At 40.0% G+C, this 13,214-nt stretch overlaps 1 protein-coding gene across 4 annotated transcripts in view; it reads left to right on the plus strand.

Moving 5' to 3' along the window:
• The first annotated feature begins 60 nt into the window (after positions 1-60).
• The window catches only part of CEP112 (centrosomal protein 112), a 175,826-nt gene continuing 162,672 nt past the window's right edge, over positions 61-13,214 (plus strand). Inside the window, exons 1-4 of one of the 4 annotated variants that reach the window (XM_080388260.1) lie at positions 61-4,239; positions 5,865-5,985; positions 6,935-7,125; positions 7,625-7,788. In XM_080388260.1, coding sequence (XP_080244386.1) covers positions 5,886-5,985; positions 6,935-7,125; positions 7,625-7,788 — 455 coding nt within the window. In that variant the 5' untranslated portion in view covers positions 61-4,239; positions 5,865-5,885. Of the gene's footprint in view, positions 4,240-5,864; positions 5,986-6,934; positions 7,126-7,624; positions 7,789-7,819; positions 12,758-13,214 lie in introns of those variants that run through there. The other 3 variants (XM_080388261.1, XM_080388262.1, XM_080388263.1) reach the window with 3 other exon arrangements.

Raw genomic sequence — 13,214 nt, forward strand, 5'->3', positions numbered from 1 at the left:
AGTAAGACTGTTTATGTTTTTGAGACTCTAACTTCACCTGAAACTGTTGCTTTAAACAACGGTTAATTTTTACCACTGTTTCAATATTACACAATGTAACTGATTCCTTTTTCTTTTTAATTGCACATCACTGGGCAATAGTAATCATTATGTAGCTTTGAAGAAAACTGTATTTTTAATTTGATTTATGATACACGTAGTTCACTGATATGATCCAGTCTGGCAAGTTTTGTGCTTACATCTGTATGCTATTCAGGAAAAATAATTATAACTTCAACATACTAGAAAGTGAGACAGAAATATTTGTTGTACACTTACAGTAAATTGTCATGAGTCATATGCGGCTCCCCCTGAAGTATAAAAGCCTTCTCTCTGATTAACAGCAGAAGCTACACAGTAAGCAAGCTACTGTAGACCTTTTTAAAAGAACCATTTAACATTAAGATCAAACTACTTACAGGATGCTACAGCCACCATTAAAAAACACTCAACATCTTCTAATTATCTTTTTTTTTTGAAGGCTGCGCATTAATATTTTAATAGTATGACTGATATAATTTGTTCTTATATTTCCTCTTTTTAAGGAGAGATTGAGGCAGCCATTATTAAGTATTTAACACTTTGTACTCATCAGCAATTTAATTCTCTAATGTAGAGAGAGACCAATTCACGGTAGCAACTGAAAAGAGTATTTTGTTGGTACAATGTGTACTGTGTTTTGGTTCCTAACATGTTTAAGTGGGATCCTTGAATGATGTTGACTTACAGGCCAAGATATTTGCAACTACTCTAGATCAGCTGGCAGGAACCTATCTGTTTGGAAATCTAGTCTAAATGTTGTGTGGATACATGTCTGGGATCAGGATGTTCAGGATGGTAGCTGAGATACCAAACACAGTTTAATATTAACTTGTCTTTCACAGCAAAACACTGTGAAGTTGGCATAAGTAAAGTTAGCACTCACTCACTGCCAAAGAAATGCTGCTTCTCCCTGAAATGATTTGTATTTTGCACAAAAACAGCTGCCCCAGGAACATTAGATTTTTCTAAGCAAATTTTCCCAGTTCTAATTACCCATGCAGCAGGATAACAACTGATCGTGTCAGCTGGCCCTGCTTCCTAGCTGGATATGCGGTATTTGAATACTTGAAAGAACCACCCTTAGGAGCCAATGTTCATACATGGAATATATTATCTAGTCTCCTGAAGCAGTAAGAGAAAGAAAAAAATCTGTGACCTGATGAGTCTTTGAAGTAGTGAGGTGTTTGTGAATCACAACTTTTCAGACATGAAAGGTTTGCTTAGAAGGTCTGAAAAATGTATTGCAGCTAGAGGTATTCCAAAGGCTGCTGTGAGGGAGTGAAACCTGCTTTTTTTTTACATTTTTTTAAGATGTTTGAAATAATGCCTTAAGCTGTGCTCATGTTACTTGTGGCAAACTGCTGAGACAGTTGCAGAGATAAGAGAACATGGTAAAACGAGATGAAGAAAAAAAGTACTGAATGTGTTTTACTTAAATGAACATATTTTTACAATTCAAACTGTGAATTTCTTCTGTATTCTGGTTGGGATATCTATGTGCTCTCTAACGGTGTATCTGTAGTGATTTCCTCAGGAGGGCCAGTGCACATCAGTACTCATCATGTCCAGGCTGCAGCTTTGGCTGGAGACAAGACCTCAGTCATTTCTTGAATCTTTAGTTTCTCTTCCTTTTTTGGATAGAAGTTGTGCAACTGCCAAATCAATGCAGGTAGGCCTCAACCCCTCTGGCCAGCCTGCTCTGCATTGGTAAGCAGACCCAGAAACTGGATCTATTCCCTCAGGGAATTTCTCCCGGAGTACTGGTTCCAGTTTCACTGGTTCCGCTCTGATTCATGTTCTTTTTCACCATATACCAGAAAATCCGGTTTTTTGAAGTACTTTGTGATGAGCATTGCAGAGATACATTCAAAACTGAAGGCAATGTGCAGATACGAATCGATGAACAACAACATACAAAAAAGTTGGCTTAGAAATTGCAACTCTTTTCAGATGTCAAAAAGGAGATTTGCAAAGCTGGACAGAAATGCAAACCTCCCATTGCATCACCGGTCCAACAGGCTGATGTGTTCCTCTTGAAAAACCTGCCTGGAAGGAGTCACGTTGTTAAACCTGTCCAGCCTTTGATATTCTACTAACAAAACTCTTGTCTGTCTCCTGTGATTTGGACAATCTTGGACACATTGATTTCATAATGATTACAAAATTCCCATGACACATCTGCGTAACTGAAGTGGTGATTCAGAGGTGAAAAGTTCAGCACATTCAGTTATTTGAGCAAGTCAGCCACCCAGTAGTCTTGCTGTGCTGCAAGAACGTACCACTCTTTTAAAACAGATTAAAAGTAGGCATATCTTAAAAAAAATAAATAATGAAATGACAGTTGTTTTAAATTTGAAATTTAAAGATAATAAGTAAACTTTGTAATCTACTCATGAGGTTCAACCATGGATTAAATACTCCACCACTGATTTCTGCTCTGCTTCTAAGCAACCAGTGTAGCTGTCATAGCCATCACTGAATGAGCCCTAACGCAGAATCATTCCTGCTGAAGATGAGCTAAGAAATCAAAGAAATCAAAGAAAACAGCCAATTTTCTACCATAAATTTAAGAAATTGTTTGATGTATATGTGCATGTGAATCAAGCTTAGAAGAGCTGAAGAGTTTAATCCTTTGAGATAAAAGCATTTTAGATGCTATATAAACAGGCTGACGACAGATTTTCGGGAAATAAATGAATCAGAGGTCAGATGTTTTATTTGGGATCACACATACACACAAACATTTCATTGACTGAGGAAGAGACTGAAGAGCTGAAAGGACTAGGAGATTTCTCCAATTATTTTAGATTAATTGATGGTTTTCCTGACATGGCCACAAAACAAGTGTAACCTATGTCTTTTGTGTAGAAACGTCAGGCATGGACTTTCAAATTTTTCTGTTCCCCAACACCCTCTCATATGCTCCGTCCTTGGGATAGGAGACAAACCGTCAATGAAACATGGGCAATATTGAGCATATCAAATGTGTTAATGTGAACTCAAAATCACTGTTTTATCTACAAGGATATACTAGAATAAGTTTTACCTAGAAATAACTGGAAACTGTGGATAACATTTGCTGTGATTATTCAGCCTGTACCCACAATTTCAGTAGATAAAATTTCATTTTATCTGCTCATGTTTCTGACACCCACTCTGGAGCTACAAAAACGTTGCTCAGACTCAAAAGCTGCTTCTGATTTACTAACCTTTAATTTTGGACTGGCAAATATTTTTCACCAAGCTTTGAGTGGAAGCACTTTTATCCCCCGATATTGATCATAATGGAGATATAACAATAGATACAGCTGATCTCCAACTAGCAGCAATTAAACCAAGGAAACACATCCCAAACAACCCGGAGTCGTCTCCCACTGCTGCTGCGCCCTCATGCTTCCAGCCCAGGCCCCATCCCCACGTAACGCCGACCAGAACCAATCTTACTGTATGTCTGGCATCCCCCATTTCTCCCTTGGTGCCCCCTCAGGCTCTGCTGGGCCCTCCCGAGGTTTGTAATGCCTATGTGTGACTGAGTGTATAAATAAATATTTATCTATGTGCGTGTATGTATTTTGGAAGGGAAGAGCGTTGGGTGTAGTGATTATTGTGCTGTTTGGTGTGGTGGGCCCAGCTGGGACAGCTGCTGCTGACCGTGCACCAGGTGACATTAATCACTTTGGTAATTAATAACAGCAGGCGGCGACCGCGTCTCTGCGGTGTCACAGAACCATCCCCAATGCACCGTTTTACTCTCAAGCCCACGAGTTTTTTCAGTACTGGCTGACGGGCACACGCCGCTCAAGCTCTGCCGGCCCTGCCTCAGGGCTCTCCTCAGCGGCAGCGCCAGGGTGGGCGGCCACGTCAAGCCTCCCGCCGCCTCAGGGTGGGCGGCCGCCTCAGTCAGGCCTCCGGCGGCCTCAGGCCTCCCGCCGCCGGGCTGTGGCCGGCCGCGTCGCCTGGCAACCGGCGCGCGGCCCGCGGAAACGGAAACGCGCGGGGCCGGCCGCCGGCGGGGGCCGCCGGGAGCGGGGGTGGGGTCGGTTTAAACGGTTTGGCCGCTCGGCCGGGCCGGCGGGTTGGAGCCCCCCTCAGCGGGGTACAGGCCGGCCCGGCCGTCTTTACCACGCGGAGCCAGGCCTGGGCGCTGCGGAGAGCGAGGTAACGGCGGCGGCGTGTCCCGGCGGAGCGGGGCCGGGGGAGTCTCGCCCAGGGGTGCCCGGCGGGGGCTTGGGGGCGGCTTGTGGCATGGCGGGGGCCGGGTGTTTCGCTGAGCGCGGCCCCAGCAAGCGGTCTGGTCGGGCAGCTGAGGGAAGGGAAGCAGGAAAACGCTTGTTCCGGCCCGGCGGGGGGGCTGGAGGTGTTGCGGGGCCAGGCCCGGGCTGCGGCAGCCCCCGCGCCGTGTGCGGCTGCAGGTGGCCGAGAGACGCTGGTGGCGAGCGCGGGGGTACAGGGAAGGTGCGGGGCCCAGCTGGGAACCTACTGACAGGTGACCTCGGGTAAGGGGCTCTTGCTGGGCTGTCTTTGCAATACTCCTTCGTTAAAACCCAATTCTGACAACGTTTGCTTGCTCTATTACTTTTAACTTACTTATTTGCTTATATTTATGTGTATTTATGTTAACAAGTTTATTTGCTGTTCTCTATCCTTTTTTCCACTCCTAAAAGATAAGATACTAAGTCTAAGGAAGAAAAACTTAGGAATGCAGCTATGACGCAAATGCCTTTAGGTGTTTTATACAAATTGTGTGTAATTGAACACTTGTGTGGTTGACTTTTCATTTTCAAATCTCAGCAAACCCATTTTTGAAATATGCTGAACATCTATTGTTTGTGAAGAATCATCTTACGGTGTTTATTTAAACAAAGTACTTAGTTTTATTTTCCATATAGTTCCAAAGTATGTCTTTGCATGGCATAAGATGAACAGAGACTAATGTATAGAATCATTTAGGTTGGAAAAGACCTTTAAGACCATCAAGTCCAACCATTAACCCAGCACTGCCAAGCCCACCATTGACTCATGTCCCCAAGCACCACATCCACGTGTTTTTTTAAATACCGCCAGGGATGGTGATTCCACCACCTCCCTGGGCAGATGTTCCAATGCCTCACCACCCTTTTTGTGAAGAAATTTTTCCTCATATCCAATCTAAACCTCCCCTGGTGCGACTTGGCGCTGTTTGCTCTTGTCCTGTCACTTCTTACTTGGGAGAAGAGATTGCCCCTCACCTTGCTGCAACCTCTTTTCAGGTAGTTGTGGAGAGATAAGGTTTCCCCCCTGAGCCGCCTCCTCTCCAGACTAAACCCGCGCCCCCCCCCCCCCCCCCCCAGTTCCCTCAGCTGCTCCTCACCAGACTTGTGCTCCAGCCCCTTCAGCAGCTGTGTTTCCCTTCTCTGGACATGCTCCAGCACCTCAATGTCCTTGAAGTGAGGGGTCTGAAACTGACCGTAGTGTTTGAGGTGCAGCCTCACCGGTGCTGAGTACCAGGGGATGATCACCGCCCTGGTCCTGCTGACAACACTGTTTTGGACAGAAGCCAGGATGCTGCTGGCCTTCTTGGCTACCTGGGCAAGCTGCTGACCCGTGTTCAGCCGGGTGACATCCAGCACCCCCAGGTCCTTTTTGGCCGGCCAGCTTTCTAGCTGTTGTTCCCTGAGCCTGTGGGGTTGCTGGGACCCAAGGGCAGGACCTAGCACTGAGCCTTGTTCAAGCTCATACAACTGGCTTTGGCAGTAGTATAGTGGTGTTTGAGCTTTTGTACTTAAATGTGAATAATTTTGCAGGTTACCTTGTGTTCTTTCAAAATGAATGGTGAAGAGGAAGTCTGGGAAAAACTAGATGCAGAATTTGATCACTGTGTTGTGGATATAAAGCCTCATGTTCTAAGACTACAGTGTAGGTCAGGTAAATATGTTAACGTGCATGTAAAGAAACACTAATAACAAAACTCTACTGATAATTATCATGTGTATTTATATCACTTTGTTTAACCATACACTTAATTTTACAAGGCACTGTTTTGATGGGGAGTTTGTACAACATCTGAAGGTGGATTTTCTTTATGTAGCTACTGCTATTGTTTGAGCTTATCTGTCTTACCTTCGTGATGTAAATGTACTTTTGCATAAATACATTAATGTCTTTTTTTAAAAAAACAAATCCAGTAGAAGCTAAAAGCTTTTAAAGGACATTGTTTTTGAGATGCGTTTACAAAATTGCAAATTTTTTCAGAGATAAAGTTTTTAAAATTTGGCTTAGTAATGCATAATAATAGAAACATCAATTGATGATGTTTTGTAAATCTAATGATTAGAACAAACTGGTTATTATTAAGGACATGAACTCTGCAAATTAAGACCTTGTTTTAGAAATGTTCAATCAAATGAGTAATTTTATCATGTGGTAGAAAAGCTTGTGTAAATAGTGTTTTTTTTAAATGAATGAAGATTTATTGTGTGTTTAAAACATTAATGCTCATGCAAGCTTTATGTTATAGTCAGTGGCAGCTCTTGCTGTGAGTTTAGAATTCCTGGTGTTGTATGAGTTCTGTACTTACTAGAGACTGATTCCAAAACATGCTGTTCCTAGAAGACATGTAAACTTCTGGAAAACAGGAATTTATGGAAAATACTTCTGGATGATGTAAATATGAACTATTATTAAAGACTTATTTTTGATCTAGGTGTTCAACCATTTTTGCCCTTTGGTTCATACATTTGGGTTTTTTGTTTTGCTTTAAACTTTTGGATGGAAGGGAAACATCTACAAGATCAGTGACCAGTAATGGCTTCTGTTATCTGTGTGTTGATTTGCTCTGAAAATGTATAGTGATTATATATATCTATATTTTTAGAACGACAAAGGTGTGCACTGTGGATTAAAAAGCTATGCGAACCCTCAGGAGCAGGCACAGGAGTAGCGGGAAGGAAGAATCGAAACCTATATGCAAAACTTTTGCTCCACATGCTAAAGCGAGGTGTGCTGGAAGGTCCTTTTACACATAAACCAGAACCAGGGATACTGAAGACTTTACCTTCATACATGGTGGGTGTAACTTCTTTATAAGACAGACTTGCAGTAAAAGACTCTAGAGGATGTACTTTGTCTTAATCAGCAGATAGTTCTTGTGAAAGAAAAAACCCACTTAAATGAGGTGGGTTTGTAGCCTGAGGTTGACTATTGCAGTCTACCTTTCTATGAAAGAAAAGATATTGATATTTCACACAGATATTGTTAAGCTTGTAGTTTGTTTTCTGAAGATGTGATTATACTGTGGCAGTCATTGGCATCAGCTTTAGTGAGGTAACAGTCCTAATTTATGCTAAAATTACCCATACTCAAACAAGTAGAGTACTGGAAAACACTTAGACCATTGCCTGTTGTAGTAGTTTCCATGGGTTGGGAAGGTAATGTTTGCATATCTCACTGACTTAATTGGAAAAGGAATTTTTATACTGCAAATATTCCTGCAAGAAATTACGTAACAGTGTAAAGAATATGTTTGTGTAACTATAGTGTTGATTTTACATTTTTTAAATTATAGTCAATTTATTGTGATGAAGCAAATACAAGAGTTCGGAGTAGTAGCCCAGACTGCTTACCTGACTGGGTAGTGGGAGAACTAAGAAACAGTGAATCTAAGCAGGAAGAATCGTGGAAGGTATCATCTAAAGAGGAATTACCTTTAGCAACACCACTTACATATGGGTAAGATTCCTGCATTTGCTTTAATCAATATTTGATTCATATTTAATAGATGTTTGATATGATAAGCTCTGTCTGTTTCAATTTGTACGTATGAATTTGTCATGCTGCCTCTGGGACTCAGCTTAAATATGGTGTTTGTACTTTATATACAGAGACTCTGATAATAGCTTCTAATTTATGATAACTTTTATGCTTTTCTGTTATTATGTTCCTCTGTTATGTCTTCTTCTCTGGCTTCTGTAAGTCTTCTTCTGTGTCCCATAGCTCTATCCTCTTTCCCTTCATCTTGTTCTTCCCCTTTCAGTTACAGACACTTAGCATGGAGGATCAAAAAGGCCTAATAGTTTGAGAAATTTAGCAGCTGCTGAAGAGAGGGCTTTACAGTGATTTGGGCTGATGGTTACCATGGGGTACATGTGACTTGCACAAACAGCCCTTCTACAGATGCAGGAATAGTCAAAGTCCACTTTTTTTTGCACCACTAGTTGTCTTAATACTCTGTGTAGACTTCAAATGTAGATAATAGCTATCGTTCTAACATTCTAAATATCTATCAAATAAGCTGGTACTCTGGTTATGTTTTTGAGACCTCAGATACTATGGTGGAAAAGCACAGTGGTCTCAAGGCAAGAGACAGAATTCCTACAGAATTATCTAACTGGGAGTGGGAAGCCCAGACAAATGTGGACAGGCAGTAAGGAAGAAATGATGTGGTAAAAGACTGCAGAGATGCAGAAGACTCTCAGGCCAGATTTTTCTTAAATTAGATAAAAAGAGTTGCTGTCCCCTTGGAGTTCTTGTACAGTCCTGTTTTCTGCATGTTGATGTATGAAAACTGGAAAGTGGTATTAACTAATGAAGCTGAGGTGGATTAATCTTCACTATTTCTGTACAGTTCAAAATATAAGGAATGTACAGTAAGCAAGTGACAAAAAATGTGGGGAGCATAGATTTATAATATTAAATTTAAAAGTTATAAGGTCCTAATGGTAAAAGGAGCTTTTATATAAAATAGTTTTAAATTATTTTTTCTGTGGAGGATAGAAATATAAGCAGGCATACAGATGGTAGATTTAAAGGATGTTCTATCGTTGTTGCTCACAGCTCTTTTAGAGGAAACAGAATAGTGGCTCCCTGCAGATAGGCAAGTTTTGCTGTTCTGTGACAAAGGAAGAAAAATTAGATGCATACAATGAAAGAGGAATTTGATCCATCTTTTTGTGAGCATGTTACTTCTTATTAAACACTTACCTGTTTGTCTTACGGCTTTATGAAATAGCAAGATTTCTTTGTATTTCCTTTGAATCTTGGATTACAGAAGGTCAGACTGGACCAGATATACTTGTGAGAGCTGCTGCCTGTGGGTTACTCTGCTGTTTTGTTTTGTTCTCTTGTGTGGGGAAGATTGTTTGCAATGACTCCATCCTTGTTTGAACAATCTCTGAGTTTGATTTAAAATCTTTTGATTTATATCATGCTGTCCACTGCAGACATGCTTTGTTGGTGACTAGCACCCCCTATGTCTAGATCGGGTGTTTGTCATTTGGGCAACGCAAAATTTTCAGTATTTCTCATTTGCAGCTGTACAGCAGAATCCTGAATATCTGCAGCTGCACCTTGTTAAGGCAATCCATCAGACAGTCTCTTTTGGTAGGTTTGCAGGAGCCAGTAAACTTAAGCTGCATCGTTGGTTCTAATCCATTGGGTATATAGAGCTGTTTACAGAGCAGGTAGGGGGATGAAATGTATCAGATTAAGGCTTGTTTTCCTCTTGGCTTGGAAAAATGTTGCTGCATTATTGATAGTGTGCCAAGCTGGTTGGTTGGACACTGTTGGAAATCACAAGCTTTTTTTCCTGTCCTGTTTTGTGGGAATCTTAGGTAAATTTCAGTTCAATTTACATTCTGAAGTATTTTCTTTCTTGTTTTTCTTATACAGTGCAATTTTGTGCTGATTATCAATATCTGTGTTCTTATTTTTTTTAATGTGGCTGCATTAAAGAATTCATGGATGGAATTACCTCTTGTTTGCTTGTTTTGAGGTTTAGTTAATGTTTAAACTCTCTGAAATCTTTGGTGAAAAAAGCAGTCTTAGAGGTAGAGTGTGAATATTATTCAGAATTCAGTAGGTGCTGTACAAGAGGAAGTGTGTGTTTGCTCTACTTCTATATGAAACTTCTGGTTTAGTTTCATTCCATTATAAATATGCTCACAGGTTTTGTTTCAGAAGTCTAATGCTCTTCTTATGTGTTTGCTTATATTTTTCATAAATGGTTATCATTAGCTGTTTTTTTTATATTTTATTTTTAGGTACACTGATGTTTATGCTATATATCACAGTGCAGAGTCTTGCATTTTTTAACTTCTCAGTGATTTGAATAGATGACAGATAGGCACTCTTGCAAGTTACATCACATTGATATCGAGTATCATGAAACTTTTCCTCTGTGTAATTCTAACAGTCATTTGAAAAGTTGCTCTTAGGACTCTTGCATCTCCTCTTTCAGAGTACTGCAGTGTTAATGCTAAGGGGTCTTCTGGCTGCTTGAACTCAGATGCTCTGTGGTTTTGATAACAGACTTGTGGTTTAAGAAACAAAAGTGGAGAAGGGAGAAATTGCCAGCTTTGTTACCATTAGTGCTTTAGTCTTGCTGATACAAAGAACTGTTGGGAAGAGCTGTTCGGATGCCATCAATAAAAAGAATGAAGTTTGATCTTATGAAATTAAGGAATGTATTATGCTTTAGAAATGCTGTTGTGCCGTGTCAAGATACCTGGCATATATCTGATCAGATTGTCTTGGTTGCTGGGAGTGGTGCCGTCATGAGAAAGGATCACTCTGGGTGTTCAAAGCAATTAAGCAATACCAACACAACTGGGCCCTATTAGGCCTAATCTAGCATGTTGGTATCTCTACAAGGCCACATCTGCAGCATAAAAATGCACCTAATTTCTTCAAGTTCCTTACCTGTGCTGTCAGCTGCAGTGTTATTTGAGTGGGATGAGGCAGCATACTTTGGATCCAACTGGGGCTTGTCACCATTTGAGGAAGGCTGAGTACAGTTCCATCTACTCAGTCTCTTGTATTCTCTGTGATGTTTTTCCTCTCTTCAGTACTTGGTTTATAGTACAATATTGGAGATCTGACCCCTTTGAACCTAAGATTCAGCTTGGTCTGGCAAAGTTCTCAAAGTCATAGGTGGGCTATTGAGACTTTATTTCATTTACTTTGTCCTGTGGGACTGTAGCAATACCTGACATTGGTGATCAACAGATGGTTCCCAACGCTCTGAGTTTTCTGGAGACCCTTACTGCATATGCATTTCATACCAGCAGAAGCACGTAAATGGTATGGCATAAATTGCTGGTTTAAAGAAATCTGAAAGTGAAATTTAGCTGTATAGGTATGGCTGTGCTAGTGGGTACTCATACTGAGAATGGAGCTGTGTCTAAGGAAATCTGAATTTTGTTGGAAATTGGAAATTTTGATAGCTCTGTAGATTACATACATTAATCTTCATAGAAATGAAAAACTTGTTACATGTATGAGTTATGCAGGAAGAAATAGTGAAGGTAAATGTTTCAGCTGTTACATTTTGTAGAAATAGCTTTTTAAATACTTATTTACAAGTGTCTATATTAAGATGTTGCTATACTCAACATATAGATCCTGTCTGTCTTTGTATTTACAGTTTTGAATGAGCTGTCAGTGTAAGATGTAAAATATTAATTTCAGGAATCTGCAGTTTGTAGAGAGAGTCAGCAGATGGTGATCTTGTTACATTAGACTTGTCTCTTTACTCAGAATGTGCATCAGGAAAATTGTATCAACAGGCATGTAATATATGTGGTTGGGTGAAAATTTTGCCTTCCAACCATGACTCAGTTCTTACAGATAGACTACAACATTTTCTCAGGGTAAAATAGATAACGTCAGTGAGAAATGTTTGAGTAATTTTTTTGATGTTTGTTTATCTCAAGATTCCCTCCTTTTAAAAAAAGCAAACAAATTGAGAAGTTCTTTTAGAAGTTATTTTTATCTTTCAGTACACAAAGAACTTTACATAGAAAAGCCAAAATACTCATACAGAGAAGTATATCTGGCTAAATAAGAAGTAGATAGACAAACCTTACTTGCAAAAACTAGGACGTGAGTAAGACCAAGCCAGCTGGTGCCAGAAAGGTGCATCTTTATTTTGAAACATGAGAGAATTTGTTTTAGGAATGTGTAGTTTGGTTTGAACAGAAACCTGGTCTTTCTGACCCCATAGGAAAATTCTACTGTATGTTTATAGATAATGCCTGAAGAATATTGTTGAAGGTCAGTGTGTAGCTGTTTTGTACCAGGAGGAACCAGTGAGTTTCCCTTACTTTGTTCCTAGTAGGAAATTATTTACTGATTTTTATTAGCAGCAAATTGCTTCCTTCTTCCAGGCTAGCTCACTGTTTTGGCTGAAGCAGGGCTGTTGTCAAGACTCTGGTGGTTCCCCACTCACCTGTTGTGGGAGGAAAGAAAAAAACTTTGTAATTTCTGGAGGCTGACTTTGTATCAGCAGAAGGCTGGGAAAGGGAGTGAGTGGGTAGTATATTCTTGATATGAGCAAAATTGTGGTCCATCCTTAATGGTTTTTCAAATTCTGTTTATAGAATAAAGCAAAGCAACTTCCTTTTCAGTTCCTCTTCAAAACAGCAAATACAGAACTAAGAATGTATTAGACTTTCCCCTCATTTTGTTAATTTAGAAATATTGCAAGTAACTTGGGCTGGTTTGAATATTTATTGATATTCCTTAATCCCTTAATGATAGGGGCGTGGATTCTGTTTTCTTTTATTTTAAACAATTGAAACTTTATTGAATTTTTAGGTCATCTGAGTATTGTTCAGGAGAGTTGGCTGATGAAAGTGCAGATTTACTGACAGGCATTTGTCTCCTTTTAATGAAAGATAATTTTGTTTCAAATGAAAACTTGGTAAGAAATGCATTATTTGGAATGCTGGAGATAGTCATTGCATTATATTTCTTTTGATCTTTTTTACCTCTGAGACTTTGCTTATCTGAACTATTTACTGCTCTGTAACTGTTATTTTGCGTCCAGGTATGTTGTTGGTATTTGCTGGTGCTGGAAGGGAAGGTATGCTCCCAGTTGTTATATTTCACTGTTCCCTGCTGTTTTGATGAAAGCTGCGGCAGTGTGCTTCATGAACAGTTTGTGTTTGTCTTCCTAGAAGTGACTAGTTTGTATTGTACATCCAACAGTTGTCTTTCTGTTCATAAACACTTAATCCGTCTCTGTGTCTTTTTGGCATAACTTACTAATTTGCAGCCAGATGGAAGGAAAGAAAGGTATTTTAATGGTCTGATTCGATTTTAATACAATATAGCTAGTCATAGGAAGGTGAATGGATTAAGAGGATTTTTTTAATTAC

Source organism: Falco punctatus (genome assembly GCF_963210335.1).
Source record: "Falco punctatus genome assembly, chromosome: 1".
NCBI classification, from domain to species: Eukaryota; Metazoa; Chordata; class Aves; order Falconiformes; family Falconidae; genus Falco; species Falco punctatus.